The sequence below is a fragment of the Equus quagga genome, chromosome 14 (assembly GCF_021613505.1).
Source record: "Equus quagga isolate Etosha38 chromosome 14, UCLA_HA_Equagga_1.0, whole genome shotgun sequence".
Lineage (NCBI taxonomy): Eukaryota > Metazoa > Chordata > Mammalia > Perissodactyla > Equidae > Equus > Equus quagga.
The window spans coordinates 18,617,555-18,639,652 of NC_060280.1; the positions used below are offsets into that span (position 1 = coordinate 18,617,555).

The window sequence follows — 22,098 nt, forward strand, 5'->3', positions numbered from 1 at the left end:
CTGGAATGACTGGACAGCCACATGAAAAGAGTAAATTGGACCCCTAACTCACACAATACACAAAAATTAACTCAAAATGGATCACAGGCCTACATGTAAGGGCTAATGCTATAAAACTGTTAGAAGAAAATATAGGAGCAAATCTCCATGACCTTGGGTTAGTCTGTGGTTTCTTAGATATGACACCCAAAGCACAAGCAACAAGAGAAAAACAAATTAATGGTATTTCATCAAAATTTAAAACTTTATGGTGCAATCAATACAATCAAGAAAGTGAGAAGACAACCCACAGAATAGGAGAAAATATGTGCAAATCAGGTATCTGATAAGGGACTTGTTTCCAGAATATATAAAGAACTCTTGTAACTCAATAAAAAGGTAACTAATTTTTTTTAGTGGGCAAAGGATTTAAGTAGACATTTCTTCAAAGAATATGTATGAGAGGTCAATAAGCTCATGAAAAGATACTCAACGTCATGAGTCATTAGGGAAATGCAAATCAAAACTGTCATGAGATACCGCTTCACATCCACAGGAATGGTTATAGTAAAAAAGATGAACAGGGGCCAGCCCTGTGACATAATGGTTAAGTTCACGTGCTCAGCTTTGGCAGCCTGGGGTTCACAGGTTCAGATCCCGGGTGCAGACTTACACAGCACGCATCAAGCCATTCTGTGGCAGCATCCCACATACAAGAGAGAGGAAGCTTGGCACAGATGTTAGCTCAGCAACAATCTTCCTCAAGCAAAAAGAGGAAGATTGGCAACAGATATTAGCTCAGGGCCAAACTTCCTCACCAAAAAAAAAAAAAACAACGGTGGACAATAACAAGTGTTGGTGAGGATGTGAAGGAATTGGAATCCTCAGTAAAATGGTGCAGCCACTTTGGAATGACACTTTGGCAGTTCTTCAAAAAGTTAAACACAGAGTTAGCATATGGCCCAGCAATTCCACTCCTAGGCATATAACAAAGAGAAATGAAAATATATGTCCACACAGAAACTTGTACATTAATTTTCAATAACAGTACTGTTCATAATAGCCAAAACGTGGAAACAAATCATATGTTTTATCTATTGATGAATGTATAAATAAAATGTGATGTATCCATTCGATGGGTATTATTCAGCCATGAAAATATGCTACCACATGGATGAACCTTAAAGACGTTATGATGAACCTAAAAGACCACATGTTGTATGATTCCATTTATATGAAATGTCCAGAATAGGGAAATCCATAGAGACAGAAAGTAGATTAGTGGTTGCCTAGGGCTCGGGATGGGGGTGGAGGGAGATAGAGAGGGACTGCTTATGGGTACAGTGTTTCTGTTTAGAGAGGTCAAAAAAAATTCTAAAATTGACTGTAGTGGTGGCTTGTACAATTCTGTGAATACACTAAAAACTACTGAATTGTAAATTGTAAAAGGGTAAATATTTATGGTATGTGAATTATATTTCAATAAAACTGTCACAAAAGAGTGAAAAATAACGGAAGAACAGTAATGCAAAGGCCCTGGGGCCACAATGAGATAAGTGTGTTTGAGGGGTAGAATAGCCCTTGTGGCTAGAGAGTGGCAAGAGGAGAGCCTGGTAGGGACCAGCTCACAGAACACCCTGGTTTTATTCTAAGACCTATTAAGGGAGTTTGAATTCTGAGGCAGGCAATGCCATCCAGAGTGTCTCCTGGTACATCACCTGCTAGGTGTCTGTCTTTTTGGAGGCCCATGGCTCTGCCCTCTGGCTGCACAGGCCAGTTCACAAGATATAGCTCTCTGCATCAGGAGCTGGCCATGTCCTGCGGCTTTTTACCTAAATTACACCTCCCTGAGTACTCAGGCCTTGATACGTTTTTTTAAAAAGCAGAAAGTGAGTCACCAAAATGGAAAAATGTTTGGTTAATAACTGATGAAAATATGTAAGTTTCACATAATATCCAAACTAAGCCACGAGTGAAAAACATGCAGAGGGAGACTGATAACTCGTTCAAGCCATGCATGCACGCTCTCTGTGACAGTCGAGACGGTGTTGGCCGGCCCACAGAGGAAAGGGCCTGACAGGTGGCGCTATGACAAGAACTGTCAGTGTCAAACATCTTTGCTGTTGTTTACCCCGTGCTCTGCACTCTGCTGACGTGACGGCCGTGGGGTCTTGTTGCCTCATCCTGACAGGAAGCTCTCACAGCCCCTTGCCGGGGGTGAGAACCTGCCCCTTGCAGAGCAGCTGACCCCTACCTTTGCTCCTGTGGTCCCTCCACACCTGTCAAAGGGAGGAAGCTGTGTTTCCTGAGAATCTTATCGATAGCACACTCTGTGGCCAAGTCTGTGACGTCGATAGGACCCCTCCCGGTCCTCCCACCCCAGCACAGGAAAGGGCCCGAGCAGTATTTATGTTGTCCGGGTCTCAGAACGGGGCTGGCGTTAGTTACCAGCAGGACCAGTGGCAGCCGCAGCACAGAGCACGTGTGCAGAGCAAAGGACACCTCTGTGCCCGCCGGGACTTTCTTGCCCGAGCTCTGATTCCAGCCATCAGAGGAGGTTGGAGCTCTGGCTCCTCTTTCCTGCCTTGTCTTCTTTGTTCCACATGCACCCTGTCCCAACCCTCAGAGGCAGGAGGAGGGTCAGCCTTTGCAGACCTGGACAGCTCCCCCAAAATTATAATGGCTACTCAGATGTGTCCAGTTTATAAAGCACATAGCTCATGCATTTTCTGATGAAGTCCTCACGACAAGCCTGTGAGTCAGTCATAATAATAGCTTACACCTCCTGAGGGCCCCAACGTGTGAATGTTCATATGTATCTACACACATGTACGTGCACACATATATGCATGTATATGTACACAAATGCATGTGCGAGTGTCATATATACGTGAATACACATACATATATATATTTATACATAAAGATGCATGCATACAGACGCATATTCCTTGTAAGACTCCTGCAAGGTAGATATTATTATTCCCATTTTACAGCTGAGCAAACATAGATTAAATAACTTGCCCAAAGTCACAGACAGCAGAGGCACTGGTGGAGGACCAACTCCAGGATCCAGTATTTTCCACCACGCTTCCTCTAGGAGTCAATATCTGGAAAATAGTGCCTGGGTTACAGAGCTCACACAAGGGGACCCTGTGTCTTTTCCATCTCACCAACTCGGCTTACTCCACTCCCAGAAGCACATGGTCTGCTGGTCATTCGAAGTCACCTTTTGGTTTATTTCATAGGTTGGGTGAAGTTCATTAGCGTGTCTTTTCTTTTTCACAGTGCCCCTCCACTCACTGAAAAGGAAGTTGAGGTAAGTAACACCGGTGCTTTGTGAAATTTAGTGCCTGGTTTATTCGAAACATTCCCTTCTCCAGCCTCTGCCCTCACATTTTAATGCAAAAATGAGAATGAGTGTCGGTTGGGTAATATGGACATCGGGGTCAGCCCTACTGAGCCGCTGGGATCCCCCCTATGGTTAATGGAAGATTTTGACAGATTTGCTGAGAGATGAGAAGGTAGTTGGAAATTCCACATTCCTTCAAGGATTGTTTATATTCTTTAAAAGTATAACTTAGATACACAAAGTCAGCTGGGAGGCTGCAGACTTGAGTCAAATTTATTTCAAGATGATTAAAAGATGGTCAGATTTCAAGTTTCAAACTTTGGAGGAAGTCTGGAGGAAGAAGGTGCTTCGCGTCGAGGGTTTCAGATGTAAGGAAGCCAGCTCAGCCAGGCTCCCAGGGAGGCTGTGCTGTCAGCTCTCCGGCCTTCCCGATCCCCCATTGCTGCCCTTGGGGCCTCTTTGTCTCTGTAGAGATGCTGTCCCCATCGGGGTGGTGAGTGAGCGGAGAGGAGTTTGTCTGGTTTCATTCTGGTGAAGGGGTAGATGGACAAAGAGAACACAGTCAAGAAGACCAATGAGGACTGTGGATGCCACACTAGTTTGGTTCCAAGACAATTCTCCTGGAGTTGATAGAAGGAAGGGAGCAAGAACATGGATGATTCCAGAATTCTTCACTTTGGGCTGAGAGGATGGAAGCTTTTACAGTCTATAAAGACTATAGCTTGGCTTGCCATGGATAACAAGAAAATGAGCATACCCTTCCTGAGACCCAGTGGACCCCATAAGCAGAGGAAGACAGACAATGTGAAACATCTGCCACAGGGAGTAACAAGCTCCTTGCACACAGTCATTGCACTTACAGTTCATGGCACACTCAGATCCATCCTCTCAGCTGATCCTCCCGTCAGCTCTGAGAAACAGGTAGGGCAGGAATTAGAAAAAGGAGGAAACTGAGTGATTAAATAACTTCCCCAAGGTCCCAGATCAGCTTAGCAGAACCAACATTTGGACCCGAGTGTTCCGACTAAATTCAGGACTCCACGTCACACTGCTGTTGAGGAGGTAACCAGGGGTAGAGAACTAAACAGTGAGCGTTATGGATAAACTCAACCTGCCTGAGGCTTGAGTAGGACGGAGAATGTCCCCCCTGACACTGGTGAAGACGGGCCGTGGGCGGTCTGCTGAACAGCAGCTCCCGTCCTCAGATGTACACCAGCATCAGATAACCTGAGGTTGAGTCCTGGCTCTGCCACTCCCTGTGTCGCCTTGAACAAGTTAGTGGCCTCCCTGGTCTCAGTCTCTTCACCCATAAAGTGGATATAACAGGTTCCTATCTTAGAGAGTTGTTGTGGGATTAAATGAGCTAAAGTGCAGAAAACTTACGGCAGTGCTGGCACACAGCTGGTGCTCCATAAGGAGCAGCTTTCAATACTGCTATCGTCGCCATCACTGGCTCTTCAGGGCCTTCAGTTCTCCGTCTGGAGACGTCTGCCCAGCATGGGCCATGTTACATGAACGTCAGAAGCTCAGGCAGAGTGAGCTGACAGTGAGTATATGAATCTGCTACCTCTGGACTGAGGCAGGGCAGACGAAGGCTGTGAAAACGAAGGCCGTTGCTTCCTCCCTGCGTGGAGTCCATCTGTCTATTTCTCCTCCCCATCAGTGTCCTATTATTCCAGGAATTCCATGCCTGATCAATATGCTACCTTTCAAAGTTCATTCATTTTTGGCATGGAATATTTGTTCCAGAAAGCTTCTAACAGAATCATACCTGGCCTTATTTTATCTCCTGGCAGCTTCTTAAAGCTGCTTTCAACATGGGATTTAGAATACTCGGGCAAGAGGCTGGTTGAACTCAACAAGGCTTACCGCTCAAATTTTCTTTAAATACAGTAGTTTCATGTGAAACCTTCAAAACCCACATGCAATAAATCCTAGCATGAATCCAAACTGCTTACACAATCAGCTGTGTTGACCTGAGTTTATCTAAACCCAAATACAGGATGTTATTTTCTTGAAATTCAGGGAAATGCAAAGTGTTATTCTTTCATTATTTTTCAGTAAAATGCATTTGGTCTTCTGGTCCTGGGAAGGACCTAGCATGGACCTCAGGTTACTGCTTCACCATCTTTTGTGCAGTTTACTGTGAAGGGAGAATTTCACTTGCGCATGGCTGCTTTGGTGATGGTTCCAGGAGCCGATGGAAAATGCTCGTACAAGAAACACACCTGTAGCCTTGTTCCCAGTGATAACTCCTCCTAGCACCTCTCCCACACTCTTGTTCCCAACAGAACGTGTTTGTACAACTGTCCTTGGCCTTTAGAAATGACAGCTACACCCTGGAATCTAGAATTCACCAGGCTGAAAGGGAACGCAACCTGACAGAAGAGAACACAGAGAAGGAACTGGAAAACTTCAAAGCTTCCATTACGGTAATCATGGAGCCTGACTGGGGAATCCTTGGAGGAGGGACTGTCTTCAAGGGCTATGCTGGGTGTCCTGCTTTTCTCAGGCACCAAGTAGAGTCTCCTGAAAGGGGAAATCAGGCCAAGGCCCTGAGCCGGACAGAGTCTTCCTCAGAGAGCCGGGAGGAGCTGAGGCAGAAATCCTGAAGGTCTGGTTACCTCGGGGCTGTGGCTAAGGCCTCTGAGGCCTTGGGACCTCCTAGGAGGGGGCTGGGTGATCTAGGATGGCAAAGGGAGCTCCTTGGGCACAAGAGACCTGGATGTGATTCCCTCCTTTCAGGCCAGCCAGGTATAGCGTGTCCACATTGGGCTTCTCCAATCCCCAGAAGCAGCTATAGCCTGAGCCCTGCAGAGGCCACTCCTCTCAGCCAGGATGGGAGCCAGGGCTCATCTTGTGAGAGCCCAAGTAAGTCTTGGTATGTGAGGACCCCGGGTGATGTTCCTTCTCACTCTTCAGTCCTCAGCTTCACTCTGGCACCACTGTGAGCACCGGGAGACCTACCAGAAGCTGCTGGAGGACATCGCTGTCCTGCATCGCCTGGCTGCTCGCCTCTCCAGCCGAGCCGAGATGGTGGGGGCCGTCCGCCAGGTGAGCCTCGCCAGCCCCCAGCCCTGCTGACTGGCTCTGCTCTGCCCGCAGTACCTAGAGCAATAGTGTAAGCAGTGACAACCACAGATGCCACTTACTGATGGCTTCCTCTGTGCCAGACATCCTACGTATGTTATTGTGGTTTTCTCAGAGTATTTTTGGTGGACCGCTAAACCCTCGAGATTCTCCTTGGAAAAAGCTTTCTGTGGACACATAAGTTTGGGAACTGCTGCGTTCTACCTCCCTTTCTTGGAGATGTCTATACGTGTTGGCATAATCAAAGCTCTGAGAAGCCCTATGGTGCAGAAGCCTGTTTAACTTTATCTATGGATTTCCCAAATATATTTCACTGAAGAACCATCCCCCCTTTTATTTTTCTCGGAAAATACCTGTTCAACTCCCATGGAACTAATATTTGGCAAAACATTCTTTAGGAAAAACTATTTCATTTCATTTAATCCTCCAGGCAGCCCTGTAAAGTAAATATCCTTATTCCCCGATGAAGACATGAAGTCTCAGACAGGTAATAGCACTTGTGAGTGGCAGGGCAGCGGTGTAGGCCCAGGGCTGGCTTCCTCTCGGCCACTTTGAAACCCTGAAGCACCCCGGGCGCCACCCTGATCCAGGATGGTGTCTTGGGATCAGACTGCCTGAGGTCTGATCCCAGCTCCACCAGGATTCACTGTGCGACGTTGGGCCAGTTCCCGAGTTCTCTGTGCTCCAGCTTCTCCAACGGTAAAATGCACGTGATGACAGTGTCTACCATATAGGATGTTGAGATACTTGTTAAGCACCTAGATGTTATTACCACTGCTGCTGTTCCCGTGGACCCCTGCCCTGCTACATCGATTGCATCAGCGGAGAGTTCTGTGGCACAACCCCAAGCAGTTTTCGTAGAATGAAGGAAGGACAGGCCGCTGTGCTGTCCCACCCCAGTGTTCTTCCGGGGAACGGGCGCCTGACTCAGCAGCAGCACCCGAGAAGTCACTCCAGCTGGGAGCAGCAACAAAGGCAGAGCTTGAGGGAGCGGCTGGGCTCAGCTCACGGCTGCACGGACTTTTCCAGGGGATGGTCACTGAGCGTGTCCCTCTGTGGCCGGGCAGGCCTTGGGCTGGGCTCTCTGAGGGATCCAAGAGCATAAGCAGAGAAAACCTTCCTCCGTCTCTACAGCCCTCCCAAACGTGTTCTCAGCCCACGTGTTGCTCGCTCCAGGCTTCAGCCTTCTCTGATGGCTTCCCCACCCCTAGCTTCCATTGTCAGTCTTCACCTTTCTCTCCGGTTCCTCTAGACTGGTTCAGGCACCTGTCCTCTCTTTCCTTGTTGCTCTCACTCCCTTCAGTCCAGTCTCTACTTGGGGGCCTGATTATGTCACTCCCTTACTTTAAGGCACTAGATGGCTCCCCTTTTCCTTCAGAAAAAGTCCCAATTCCTTAGTCCAGCATTCAAGATCCTTCACAACCCAGCCCTAACTCCCTTTTCTTCTTGCAAACAAACCCAACTGCTAGCTGATTCTTACACATGTAAGAGGACCTATACTTTCCTGGTTTTCCAGACAGTACTGGTATATGCCTATTGTCCCAGCATAATTCTTAATACTGCCCCCTTTCACTCTCCAAAGACTCCTGTCTGGAGGAGAAACCTCACCCAGATGCAAGCCCTGTGATGTCCTGGCCCTGGACCTTTGCTCTTGGAGTTCCTGGCCTGAATGCTCTCTGTCCCTCCTGCCCTCCACGCCCAGACGCTGCCCACGCCCTACATCCACTTCACTCCATCTCCAGGAAGCCTCTCTGGCCCTTTCTCTGCAGGCAGAGGTGCCTCCTCCTACCTCTCATCCCCTGACACGCTGTGGCTGTGCTTGTTCTGGTTCTTCCTGAGCGCAGGTGCCTCAGTCCCCCTCTCAGCTCACATGGCGGACAGCAGACTCTTACAGGGCAGAGTCACGTCTGATTGGTCCCTGTATCCTTCCAATTCTCCCAGCCCAGAGCCCTGCTCTGAGCAAACAAATGCCCACGGGCCTTTCCTCCAACTGCCCTGTGCACTCACGCTCTCCTTCCCTGCAGGAAAAGCGCATGTCGAAGGCCACAGAGGTGATGATGCAGTATGTGGAGAATCTGAAGAGGACGTATGAGAAGGACCATGCGGAGCTCATGGAGTTTAAAAAACTTGCAAATCAGAATTCAAGCCGCAGCTGTGGCCCCTCTGGTAAGGTCTGACTCTTGCCCCAACTTGGCCCTGCAGTCTGGGTCCCTGATGACTCCAGGCTAGAATCACAGCTATCAGGGCAGCCCCAGGACCTGCTTCAGGTTGAGCAAGGCTCACTGTGCCTGCCCAGTGCTGCCCACAGGGGCCTCGCAGCTGCTCCAGTGAGCCTGGGGGCCTGGAACCAGAAAACACGAATGGCCCCGAGCAACTCCTGACACAATTAACCAGAGCAGCTGACCATTGATGCAAAGCCCACAGGCTGCAACTTTGTGAAATGACAGACCCCAGACACTATAGTCTTTGTGCCTTAGAGCCCCCTTTTAGGCAGCACATGCTAAGAAATTTGGACTTTATCCTAGAAAGCATTAAGGAGCCAACCAATCGGGGAAATGACCCAATCATATTTGTTTAGAAGATTCCCTCTGGCTACGGTGTGGCAGTTACATAAGTGGGGCAAAGCCAGGGACAGGGAAGCCCATGGGAAGCTGCTATTACGACCGTCTAGGCAAGAGATGAAGTCTGGGCAGCGGGGGTGGAGTGAGGGCCTGGCTAAGGAGACATCGCTGAGATAAACAGCAGACTCACGGGCAAGAGTAAGGTTTTAAAAAAAATACTCTCTTTAAAAAAACATTCTATACAAATTGTTCCAGGAACACAGAGGAGGGGCCACCTGATTCTGCTCGAGAGAGTCAAGGAAAGCTTCACAGATGGGTGGCAGCTGGGCAGCATTTTAAAGTAAAAATAGGAGTTCTGCAGGCAAGAGGGAGAGCTACATCCCAGGTGGAAGAAACAGCGTGTACAAAGATGTGGAGCTTGGAGAGAGAACAGGAAACAAACTGATGTGGTTGCAGTATTCTAGTGTGATGATGTCAAGTTGAAGGCAAGACTTGGTAGGCCAGGGCCACATGCCAGGCCATGCTGATAATTGAGGCCTTTGTCCTCCAGGCAATAAAGAGTCACTGGTAAGTTTATGCCACCTGACATGTCAGATTTTATTTTCAGCAGATTTGTCTGACTTCAGAGTGGGCAGTGCGTTAGGGAGTGTAGACGCTGAGGCCTGGAGAGACGCGTGAGGAGGCTCTTGCCGCCGTCCAGGAGGAGGAAGACGGTGCCTGGGACCAGGATCTCTCCTTGGGAACTGCCAGGGTTTGGGCTCTGGCTGACGAGGGTGGTGTTAGCAGGAGAAAACAGACCTTTTAGCCACAGGAATCCCTGTGGAATGCAAACATCCGTGTAACCAAGAGCAGGCGCAGGGAAAGTACAGAAAGTATAACAGAGGGAGAAACCTTTATAAACAGGAGGTTTCACAAGTTTCCTGGGGAATATCAGTGATGCTTCCCAGAGGCTGAAGGCAGTGGACACACGCTGCAGACTGTCTGCTTGCGATCCTGGCAGCCAGGCCTCTGACCCCGTGCGTCTGGGCCTCTAACAAACTGCTCTGTCAGAGTTGGAAGTTGGGGAAGTTGCCACCAAAGAAATCTTAATACATGGACTCTTACATTATCATCCTGCGAGGGGCAAGGTCTCCTGCGAACCCAAGATTTATGGAATGAGCACAGTTACCCATGAGTCTCATTCATTCATTCTACAGACATTTATTGAGCACCTTTGGTGTGCCTCATGTGATACTGGAATATAGAGGTAAAGGGCACACAGTTTCTGACTCAAAGGAGCTCCCAACCCGCGGGGAGGGCAGGGCAGTGTAACCAGTAACAGAGGTAAGCACACTTCCGCGGGGAGCACACTTCTGAGTCCCACATTCAGTCCAGGGGGATGAGAAAGTGTTTACAATACAGAGACAGTCACTGAGTCTTGAATGGTGAATAAGTGATTTTCAGACATTTGTTCCCACTCTGCTGTTTTTCCAAGCTAGACCTCAGCATGGGCTGGTGCAGAGGGCCAGCACCCACCCAACAGGTGTGTCCATCGGACACTCTGTGGCCATTCCCTCATGGTGCTTGGTTTTTAAGCTTTTGTATGATTTCTGGCACACTTTGTCTATGTCTGAGACTCTGAAGACTACAGTGAAAGAAAAATATCTCTGATTTCAAGAAGGTGATACACAGTTAGAAGAAAAATATAGCACTTATTATTTTCTTCCTGAAGATGGACATGCTAATTGTCTGCATTTGGGATTATTTTCTTAAGATAGATTTCTAGAAGTATAAATACTAGCTTAGGGGGAAGAAGTACTTATAAGGCTCTTAAAGCAAATAACTCATCGATGTTTCCATTTAATGGGTTACAATAATGCTCGATTTATTGTGCCATTGACATTCTTGTCCTTTCTTTTCAAGAATATTTTTTACTTTGATGGGCCAAAGTTGTATCTCATCTCATAGTTTTAATTTGTATTTCTTGACCCTTTCAAATGTTTATTGGACATCTGTATTTCCACTTGTGTAAATTCTCTAATTATATCTTTTGCCCAGTTGTAAGATTGATATTTTATTAATTTGTATGAACTCTTCATATGTAAAGAATATTTTCTGGTTCTGCTATTTTGACTGACTGGAAAACTTGAAAATCCTTGGACCACAAATACTTTGAAGCTTCTGCTGGATAAAGTTAAGCCAACATTAGTCTAAAAGAAAAGCTGAATCTACAAGAAAAGAGATTGAAATACTCAGAGACAAGAAAAGAAAAGAGAACTGAAACCAAGCTGACCCTGCAGCTTCCTCGGGGCCAAGAGTCAGCCTCAGTTATCTGGGATCTGGGCTTTTGCACCTGCATGCAATCTGAGATGAGCCCTCGAGCATACATGGCAGAGAGCTGACTCTAAGACTCCCATAGAAAGTTAAGACTTTCCAAGGACTGCATCTTTAGACAGAACTTGGACACGAAAGAAACACTCAAGAAACAACAGAGAAATCAAGGAAGTTTGATTGTTTCACCCTGGGCTCCAGTAGCAAAAAAAATACTTTCTCCTTCTTCATGGGAAAAGTGTGTTCCCCAAAAGTGCATCCACAACAGAAGTGATGATGCGATATGTGGAGAATCTGAAAAGACCATCACGGTGGTGCCTCTAGGAACACTGCCAGAAACAGAGAGCCACTCTGGAGAGAGACACCCTCCACCCAGGCCACACAGGATTCTGTCAGTGTTGCAATCCAATGTACACATCAGGATAGATGCGGAGAGGGCTGATGGCCATTCTGAGTTTATTATAACCAGCGTTTCAATATATACATAGCTTACATCTATTAAACATACACAGGTGTTCTGGACAATGTAATTAGTGAATGCCAAGAATTCTCAGTGATTTCTCAAGGAGCCCTCCCTTGGCCTCTGTTTTGATATTATCATGTTATTGCTGTGCTCCTATATTTTTATCTAGGAGCATGCAAGGCCTCCTAGGCAACGGCCCCTCCTGTCTCCATCTGTGCCCCCAGGCGACCGTGCCTGGCTTAGATTGCCCCGCCCTGGAGGTCTTACCCCTCATTAGCTAACTGGCCTTCTCACCTCTGGGTCAGTTTGTTGGCAAGCCTTTTCCAGTGATTATTAACCCTTCCTGCGTCAGGTGCGGCTACAGATTCCTCTACATAAAGCCTCACTGAAGATGAGTTCACAGTATAGAATTACAAAATACACAAGAAAACCATCCACCATGAGCACGAATCATCAGACACACCAAACAACAGGATCACATCCTAAGGACTGCAGATAATAAAACAATTTGATAAATTTTTTTTAAAAGCTATGTTTAAAATTATCAGACGCATAAAAATGAATCAGAAACATGATAATAAAAGAATACAATTATCAAAAAAGAATAAAATAGAACTCCTAGAAATGAGGACTAGAGTCATGGAAATTAAAAACGTAGTTTAGGTGTGGTAGTTACTATAGTTGAGGCTAGTCCTCAATATTCCCAGCCTCCTCCTTCTGGGCACACTTCTCCAGCCACTTGAAGGTAGGTGAGGCTGTGTGACTTGGCAAATAAAATGTGAGCAGATCGACACGTGTGACATTTGAGCTGAAGCCTTTAAGAAACTAGTGTGCAGCTTGCCCTATGTTTCTTCCTCCTAACGTGACAAGCATCACTGTTCCACAATAGGAGAAGCTCCATTAGCCTGAGTCCTGAGTGAGGAAATGCAGAGCAGAACCTGCTGCCAACTCAGAAGCAAATGAACATGCAGCATAGGCAAGAAATACATCTTTGTTGTTATAAGTTGCTAAAACTTTGCAGTTGTTTATTATTCTAGCTTAACCTAGCTTATCCTGAATGATACAACATTTAAATCAGATTGAGCAAAGTTGAGGAAAAATAGTTAACCACAAGACAGATTTGAGGAAGTTACTGAAAATGCAGTTCAGAGGAATAAATTGATTAAAAATATGAAAGAAATGTTGTAAGATATGGGATATGGAGTATACAATGAAAAAATTCCAAAGACACTTATTAGGAGATCCATAAGGAAAGAATGGGGAAGAGGAAGTATTCAAAGGGATTTTCTAGAATCTGAGAATCTAAAGAAAGACATAAATCACTGGATTCAGAAAGTACAGTGACTTCCGAGCAGGAGAAATGAAAACACGTTAAAGAGAAACTGCAGAACAGCAAAGACAAAGTGAGATCTTGAAAGTAACCAGAGAGAGAAGAAAGAGTATTTACAAAGGAATGACAATTCTCAACAGCAATAATTGAGCCAGAAGACATGAAGTAAAGTCTTCAAAGAGCTGAGAAAACATAACCATCAACCTAGAGATAATATAAGCAGCTAAATTATCATGGCAGTTTGAGGGCTAGGTAAAGATATTTTGAGACAACAACTGAGAGAGTTTACCTCTCACAGACCCTTTCCAAAAGAACAACTACAGGATATACTTAAGGAAAAATAAAATTGAGATCAAAAGAATATAAGTTGCAAGAAGGAATGGTGATCAAAGACATTTGTAAACACGTGCGTAAATCTAAAAAAGCATTCACTCTATAAAATAACAATTATGATGAATAATTTGGGATTACAAAAACAAGGTGAAATAAAAATACTGAGAAACAGTATAATTCAAGATTTGAGGGAGTTATTGTTTTAAGATTTATTCAAGAAAAGAATAGAGATCATGATTAATTTTAAATTTAAAGTCACATAATATGTTGAAAATGAAAAGGGGGCACACTAAAGATTAGGACTAAAATGTATATCTTCCAAACCAACATAGAGGGTGGGAGGGGTGGTTAGGAAAAAATTGATTAATGAAGCAAGGTAAATAGAAAATTCAAAATAAGAAGGTAGAAATATATGAATAATCAAAAGAAATAGAAACAGCTTAAACTTGTTGGTTAACAGCAAATCTCAGATTAGATTAAGGAAAAAAAATCAGCCATGTGCTTTTTAAGAGACATACCTAAAATACATGGATACGTGGGATAGACAGATATATAGTCTAGATGACATTGGTCAAACTGAATCAAAGTGAATTGAGCTTTCAAAAACCTTTCTCTATACACATTAATGTTTTCTGGTGGCAGTATTATCCAGATGTGGTGCTAAACATTTTACATGAATTCTATCATTTAATGTATGTACTAAAGAGAAGGAAATCCTAGGGCTGGTTTCCTTTGTTCTGAATTATTTTGTAGGTGACGTATTGAATTTCCATTCTCTATCCACCCTGCACCTTCCTTGCTCATCATTTCCCTGACTGTACATCCCTTGGATAATCAAGAAATGACCCAATAAGGCTTGGTATTGCTACGAGCAGTTTTCATACTCTCTCCAGGGTATTGCCCAGAGACTGTGCAGCAGTGTCAGATGGAGATCAGAGGTCCAAGACTGGGGCTTCTCATAGAGCCCAGAGGAGCTGGGATGAAGTTCTGTCCAAAAAAGTCCCCACTCTGCTGGTGATCATCTCAGAGGGTGAAGGGCCAAATTCAGTGTCTCCAACACCTAGGCCCTTGGACCATCCCTTGAGGATCAGTTCTGGCCCATAGGTACTTTGGCTTAGTGTCTGCCTGTTTCCTTCTGGAGCCTACTCTGAAAACTTACCTGCCTTCTCTTCTCTGTTCCCTCCTGCTGCAGAAGACGGGGTCCCTCGCACAGCGCGGTCCATGTCCCTCACGCTGGGAAAGGTAGGCATGTTCAAGGAATACCAAGGCTCCCAGAGGAAGTACAACAGAAGTTTCCAGTCGCCCAGGAGGTCATTGATTCTTGGATCCCTGGGTGCCAAAGAACCTCTGGGCGGAGCCTCTAATTCAGCTTCCCACACTTGCTATCTCATCCTCCAACCTTCTCTTGCTCATGGTTTCCCTGACTGTACCATCCCTTAAATGAACGTGAAATGATGCGTCAACCTTGGTCTGGCTATGGTTTTTGCACACTATTCAGGGTGCCAGAGACTATGGGTCATTTTTGCTCCATTTCTTCAGGACCTAATAAGCTAAAATAGAAAACATGTTGAGAAATCACTCACCACTAACAAAATTTGTGTTGACTTTGGTCACTCTCACTACCTCAAAGCCAAAACATCCAGTGAACAATACTACAGCATTAGGAACTAGTAGGCATTTTCTAGGCCTTTCTGAACTGTGAGTGCTTTCTCCTTCATGACGATGGTCCTCGTCACTTCTCTTTCCACAGAACATGCCCCGCCGGAGGGTCAGCGTTGCTGTGGTTCCCAAGTTTAATGCCCTGAACCTGCCCGGCCAGTCCCCCAGCTCATCACCCATCCCCTCCTTACCAGCCCTGGTGAGTATGATGGTGCCTGCCTCCCAGCCCTCAGGCTCACTACTATGGGGTGACTCAGCTCAGGGCAGGGTCAACCAGGAGAGGAAATTCCCAGTGCAGATTCTGGGCTATGAGCTCAAAAGGCTCAATATAGACAAGGCCATGTCTTCCACCTCCCTGAGAAGACTCAGTATCCTTCTGAGGGCAAGGTGCTGGCAGCTCAGTGAGTGTTCCTTGTAGATGGTATCTCTCTTCATGCTTAAGCCGCAGACTTCCAAGGTGGGATGATTTTTTTCTGCTTTGCAGTGGGTTGAAGCAGCTGAAGCTTGCATTGCGTAGTAAGTGGTAGAGCTGAGCTTTGAGCCCTAGACTCTCTGATTCCAGCGCCTGAGTTTTTAAACCCAATGTTATCCTGCCTCGGTTCATTGCAGCATTGTTTACAACAGTGAAAAGCTGGAAATAACCTGAATTTCCATTAAAAGATTGGTTTAATAAATTATGGATATCCCTATAAGGGGTTTCTATACAACCACTAAAACTAATAATTAGAATGTAAATCTTTATTTATTGACATAAAAAAAGACCATAATTTATTAATAAAAAACAATTTAAAAACAGTATGTACAAAAATACCCAGTACACACAGGATAATTCTGTTTTGCAATTTTAAAAAAACAGCGTTTTTCTATGTGTCAACTTAGAAAATTCTGGAAGAATATATGTAAAACTATCAATAATGGGGTTATCTCTAGGCAATGGTAAAACCACAGGCAATTTTATTTTCTTGGTGTCTTTTTATATTTCTCTAATAAGAATATATTACTTATAATCAGAAAAAATCCATTTCAATTTTTTGTAAACAAAGATAGTTCCTATACAACAAAATATTTTCCAGATCCCAGGCCTTTGTGAATCTAGTTAATCCTATCTAAAACTCCTCTAGTTCTTTCTCCAGTTGTTTCCCTATGCCCTGTCCTTGACCAGCACTACTCTATCAGGAGATAATCTGATCGTGTAAACAAAAGGTAAAGTGGATTCAAGCTCTATTGTGGTGCCCATAGGTAGCAATAACTCGTAAACTTCTTTCACCTCTTCCTGCCTTGAGCATTTCAGTCATCTATGAAATACATAAACTCCCAAATCACCCATTAAAACGAAGGAACCTGAAAAAATTTTTTAAAAAGGAGCCTGGGGAGGGCTAGTTAGTGTGTTTTAACAGACCTACTTCCCATACTATTCTAAATATAGAAATGTAGTTCCCAAATATATATTCCTTTAGACTAGGAGTTGCCAAGCAGGGATATACATTAAAATCATGCAGGGTGCTTCTAAAACGTTCTATGCCCAGGCCCCACCCCAAGATTCTGGATTCGATCAGTACTTTAAAAAAATCTCCACCAGCTGATTCTAATATGCAGTTGGAGCTGAGAATAGTTGCTTAACCCAAATCCATTGCAACAAAACAAGGTGGCAGTCCTGGGGAATTTATTATAAAGAAATGTCTGATGGCTTCAGCTTTCAGTAAGGACAAGTGTCTCCTGAGAATTGTGCTTGGAGCTGTATCTCCAGGGCAGTGATGGGCCTGTGTGTGGTAGGAGGCCCGCTGGCATGCAGTCCAAGCCAGTAAACAGGGGACTGAGAAAAACAGTGTAAACTCTTCTCTTCACTCAAGGAAACTTGGAAGAACAGGAGGAAAATGTGCAACTTGTATGTGCCCCAGAGGGCTCTGAGGAAAGGAGGACAGGGAGGGTCCATGCCTGGGCTCAGACGCAGATTATAAAGCGTGGGGAGGAGGAAGGGAAAGAGGAGCAGCCCCTCCCCAGCATCATCAGAGACCTAGCAGCTCTGGCCTTTTCTTTCCCAGCTGATCCTCAATTCTCTGTCTCCTGTTTTCCATTCAGTCAGAATCAGCCAACGGGAAAGGCAACCTCCCTGTCACCTCAGCACTGCCTGCACTTTTGGAAAAGTAAGTTTGTTGACTTTCTTTTTAACTTTGGGGATCTCCAGGGAAGATTTTCCCCAAATCATCTTTCCTCCCATCCTCACTCCCAAAACGTGACGGAAAGCAAATTAAGTTCTAGGAGAAATGAGTGGGATTCTGAGATCCACAAAGATTTCAGACCCAGTTTGCAAAATTCCCAGACCAGGAAGATGCTGTGGCCGAAGCCAAGTGTCCCACAATCTAAGAAGAGCCCAGAGAAGATGGAAGCCTTCTTTGTTGGCTGGGGCTCTTTGGGCTACAAATATAAGAAAGCCCCGACTCTCAGTGGCCTGAATAGTAAGTGCAGAGGTAGGGCTTTTCCAGGAGTGCTATAGCAGGGCCTCGGCTTGGCCTCTCCTGCTTCCTTGCCTCTGCTCACTTTAGATGTTGACTCCATGAGCAGGCTTGTGGTAAATGGCTATGAGTTCTAGGTAATCCATCCAGACATGACAAGATCTAGAGGAAGAAAGGGAGCATCTCTTCCCATATTTCTTTCTTAGGAATGAACCCAGAAGCCTTTCCTCAGTCTTCCTTCTTATCTTCTTGGCAAATTTGAAACATGATCCCTTTCTAAACCAATCACAGGCCTTGGGAATGGGATTGTCATCATGGGCAGAGGCCCTGGAGAGGGGAAGGAGTGTCAGCTTCCCATGAAATAAAATGGCTCCATGAAGAAGAGTAAATTCTTGAGCAAAATCATGTTGCTGTTGGGAAGTGGGAAGGAGAGTAAGTACTGGATTAGCAACCAACAGTGTCAGCTACGCCTAACTTTTCTAGGCATCTATGTAGTTTTCGGGTCTTTTCATCCTCAGCCAGAGCAAGGCAGGCTGTTTCTACACACTCAGAGGAGTTTATAATTTGCTTTTCAAATTCTTTCATTTGCTTGCTGGAAAACATCTGGATCACAGCTGCCACCTCTCAGAACTTTCCCCTTGTGTCTTTCCTCACTTGGTAGAACATACACCTCTATTCTTCCTTCTTCCTTGTCTTGAGACAGCTTTAGTCCCTCATTTTTCATTGCTGTTAGAATAGTTTTACTTAACCTGGCAAGGAACGTCTATGTTGGCCCCTTTTCGGGACAGACAAGCTCCCAAGCTCCCACCCCTAGACTCAGCCTGTGTTCCTCACCTCTTAGTGTATGCAACCACTGACATACCACTCAGTGACTCACTCCACAGTAGTCTTGAAGTCTGCCCAGCATTTCCTTGCTTTGCCACCTTACCCTGCATAGGCTTATAGGACCTTCATGTTGTGTCGGGTATTTTTGTTTATTTCTTGGTTTCCCTGTTTTCCTGATCACTACAAGGAAACTTTAAATTACAGGGAAATTGTAAAGGGATGACAAACTAACAGCCATGTGGAAGTAATCATGGTCACAGAATCTTGCCAAGTCCCTAGAGTCATGGTGCTGGACCATGGTTTCTGAATCTCTCCAGAGATGACCTGAGTGAGAAGCTCACTAAAATTCTCCCTTCCAATCCTGCTTTTGGGTGCACCAATGCCTTCTCCAGGAGGGCCCTCAACAAGGCCTCATTTCCTATTCTCAGCCTGCAGAGCCAGTCGAGACAGAAGATCTATGTCCCCACTCTTCTCAACAGACTCTGATCATGATAGGGCGGGCCTGGACTCTAGAACGAGTGCTCTGGCCACTTGAGAGCTTCTATCTGAGGCAGTGGGGAACACCAAGAACCAGAACTATCCTTGGTAGGAAAAATGTGAGGGGCAAAATTGGGGACAGCAGGCAGCAGCCCTGAATTGGGAGTGGCAACGACTAAGGATCAATGGTGACATCACTATCCCAAGAGTTTAGAATCAGGAGAAATGACAGAGTGAGTATTGAGATAAATCAAGCAAGAAGCTCCAGGAAGGTGTCTGTAGCTCACTTTTATGGGCTACCCAGAGAGACTGCATGATCCATTAGCCATGCTGTGGCTTACTCATTTGTTGGGAATACACCCAGCCTGGAAAGATGGCTGCAAAAGGGGGAGGGAATATTCAAAGGGAGAGGGATCAGACTAACAACAGCTACCCTGTCTGGATTTCTAAAAGGTGCTAAGTGATTTCCATCTGAATTCATGAAACTGGAAACATTAAATAGATTGCCAGGAGGCTAACACTGAGACAATCTGAGTGAAAATGAATTCATATCTTCCATTCAAACACAAATGCAGTCGACTCTGGCTACCTTCTCCATATTGTCAAAGAGAAACAATGCATTATAAGTTAATAAACATTGCTTTCTAGATTGTTGTGTTCAGCTTGATGTTAAGATGATTTCACATTTCCCTAAGTGTACACTGAGTAAGCCAGAGGGGACTTGCTAAGCACATGAAAGAGGAGAAGATCAAATTACCTGTGGCTAGTTCTCAAGCAAATACCTGAGACCTCCATGGGATTTGAGAGAATTCTGAGCCTTGTTATTGCAGGTCACTTCCTAGTAAACTGTTCACTCCACAAAGGTCTAAAGACCTGTAGACTTAGGGAAAAATATGGAGTGATATTTAAAGTTAGTCTTAAAGATTAAAACAGAACAAAGCTCAAGAGCCGTTCTACAAGTAGGAAGAGCTATTTATTCATAGTCTTTTATTCTCTCCTGCCTTTGACAATTAATCACCAAAGGCCAGGCACCTAGAATGCTCTCAAGGAGCTCACAGTCGAGTGGGAAAGACAGGCGGGAAACAGGCCATTATCATACGATGTGATGGGTGACATCGTGAGGAAGTACAGGTGGCTAAGGGAACAACACACAAGAAAATGAGAGCCTTAACCCAGATTGGTGGGGGGCAAGGGGGGGGGCTCAGAAAATGTTTCCTCTAGGAATTTACTTTTAAAGTGAAACCTGAAGGTTATATAGTCAACTAGGTTAACTGGAGGTTAACAACATTCCAGGCTCTGAGGCAAGAAGGTATGAAGTAGTCAAGGAATAATGATGATGATGATGATGATGATGATGATGATGACTGTTATTATTTACAACAGGCTTACTTTATGTCAAGTGCTGTTCTAACTGCTTTACATGAATGATCTCATTTAATCCTTCCCATAATCCCATGAGGTAGGTATACTATTAATATCCTATTTTATAGATGAGGAAACTGAAACTCGGAGAAATCATCGTTTGCCTGAGGTTACACAGCTAGTTGATAGCAGAACGCATGCTCTTAACCTCTTAATAGACCCTCCAACTGGAAGAACAGAAAGAAGTTCAGCGTGACTAAAGAGAAGAGGATGGATTTTAGAGCTGTTTTTGAAAAAGTTCCCTTAAGCTATCGTGAAAGAACCTAGCGACTGCCTGGGCATGGAGGGGAGGGCAGAGTGGGGTGGGAACAGAGGGTGTACATGGGGCCATTCACTGGGGCCTCGGCAAAGCCATGGATGTGGATGATGCACAGTGCTAGTTTCAAAAAAGGAGTCATTATACTTATACATCACAGAGCAATTTTCACTATAATCTCTAAAATAACCATTTTTCTAGACTTTTGACGCAGCCAGGGTAAATTGCTTAAAGATTTTATATGACATCAAATATATACAGTAAGCCACTCCCCTTTGCTGATAGTATTCTGGAATGAATTAACCCTCAATCAGCTCATAGTGGACTCCAGGAATCTGGGAGTGAGTAACAGAGAGGAAGGAAGCTCTTCTAGCTCGGGTCCCCTGGGCTGGGCTTGTGCTGAGGAAGCCATGGCAGTGGCGGCAGCTCAGAGACATTGCTGAGCCAAAGAAGGTAAGATCTGTCCATTGGAAAGGATTATAGTCACTTTCAAACATTGTTTATGATGTGGAAAAACTAGACCCTAATATACCGCCGGTCAAACAACTAATATTTTGACTAAATAGCCCCTCGTGTTACTGAGAGCTGAGCACAATGACAAACATTTTTGACCCAGCGGACATGAGAGAACAATGAGCCTCATTTTAATGAATCATCTCAGAAAGAAAGCACGCAGGCTCTTGGGCTGGGAATAAATGCCAAGATCCATGAGTGTTTGGCCCAGAAACCCCTAGGGTGGGCACAGGCTGTGCTCAGCTCCAAGTTTACAGCCGTGCATAGAGATTCCTTCAGCTCAACCCAAACACTGGGTTTTCAGGAAATAACCATTTACAGAGAGCACTTGCCTATTTTGCAAGATTAATACGCAGAGACTGGATGAGTCACAGAGAAGTCTATCTAACTCAACAGACACGCAAAGGTACTCACTGTGTGCCAAGCACCTTTCTAACTCACAGTCCCTCTCCCTGTGGTCACTGTCATGTGGAGGGATGGGTGTGTCTATGAAACATAAAATGCCCTATCTCCCAGTTATGTTGTGACAGAGGTGTAATGAGGGCATGGAGGGAGGGAGAGATCAACTTGAACCAGAGGGTGTGGGAGAGAGTAAAATTAGCAAAGCTTCCACAGGGGAGAAGGTATTTGAACTGAGTTTTAAAGGTGCACAGGGAGAAACTTCCAGGTAGTTAGAGAAGATATTTAAGGAACTATAAGCTCAGTTGAGGGATCAGGAGATAAGAGCAAATGTTTTACATAATGTGTGCTTCCCCTACTTGCCACTCTACCCCCAGGATTAAAGCAGAGGCTCTCCCAACCCATCTCGTTCTCTAATCAAGCAGCCTTTGAAAGGAGGGCAGCCTCATAAGCCAGGGCCCAGCCTGAGGGCAGGAAGGCTTCTCTCAGCGGGTACCCTGGGACGCCACACACACTCAGAGCCCCAGGAAAAGACTTCTGTTGAAAGGGAGGGCTCAAGGAGGTATGGAAAGTGCCTCTTGACATGAAGTTAGAAGACCAAGGTGAGAGTCCCAGCCAGGTCTACCAACCACCAACAATGTGAACTTAGGCAAGTCATTTAATCAACCTGAGCTTG

General features: G+C 45.2%; 1 protein-coding gene and 2 long non-coding RNA genes across 7 annotated transcripts in view; 1 reads left to right on the forward strand and 2 right to left on the reverse strand.

The window, feature by feature from the left end:
• The window catches only part of IRAG1 (inositol 1,4,5-triphosphate receptor associated 1), a 119,751-nt gene that overhangs the window by 84,076 nt on the left and 13,577 nt on the right, over positions 1-22,098 (forward strand). For 4 of the 5 annotated variants that reach the window (XM_046686074.1, XM_046686076.1, XM_046686077.1 and 1 more), the window contains 7 exons: positions 3,268-3,298; positions 5,623-5,763; positions 6,254-6,385; positions 8,446-8,587; positions 14,611-14,660; positions 15,169-15,276; positions 17,157-17,221. In XM_046686074.1, coding sequence (XP_046542030.1) covers positions 3,268-3,298; positions 5,623-5,763; positions 6,254-6,385; positions 8,446-8,587; positions 14,611-14,660; positions 15,169-15,276; positions 17,157-17,221 — 669 coding nt within the window. Of the gene's footprint in view, positions 1-3,267; positions 3,299-5,622; positions 5,764-6,253; positions 6,386-8,445; positions 8,588-14,610; positions 14,661-15,168; positions 15,277-17,156; positions 17,222-20,322; positions 20,457-22,098 lie in introns of those variants that run through there. The other variant, XM_046686078.1, reaches the window with a different exon arrangement.
• LOC124252496 (uncharacterized) lies at positions 3,591-5,327 on the reverse strand. The gene is made up of 3 exons (XR_006891968.1): positions 4,715-5,327; positions 4,192-4,241; positions 3,591-3,859 (listed from the first exon to the last, which is right to left on the reverse strand). It is a non-coding gene; the product is annotated as an uncharacterized LOC124252496 (long non-coding RNA).
• LOC124252497 (uncharacterized) lies at positions 9,551-14,700 on the reverse strand. Its single transcript, XR_006891969.1, has 2 exons — positions 14,578-14,700; positions 9,551-9,799 (listed from the first exon to the last, which is right to left on the reverse strand). It is a non-coding gene; the product is annotated as an uncharacterized LOC124252497 (long non-coding RNA).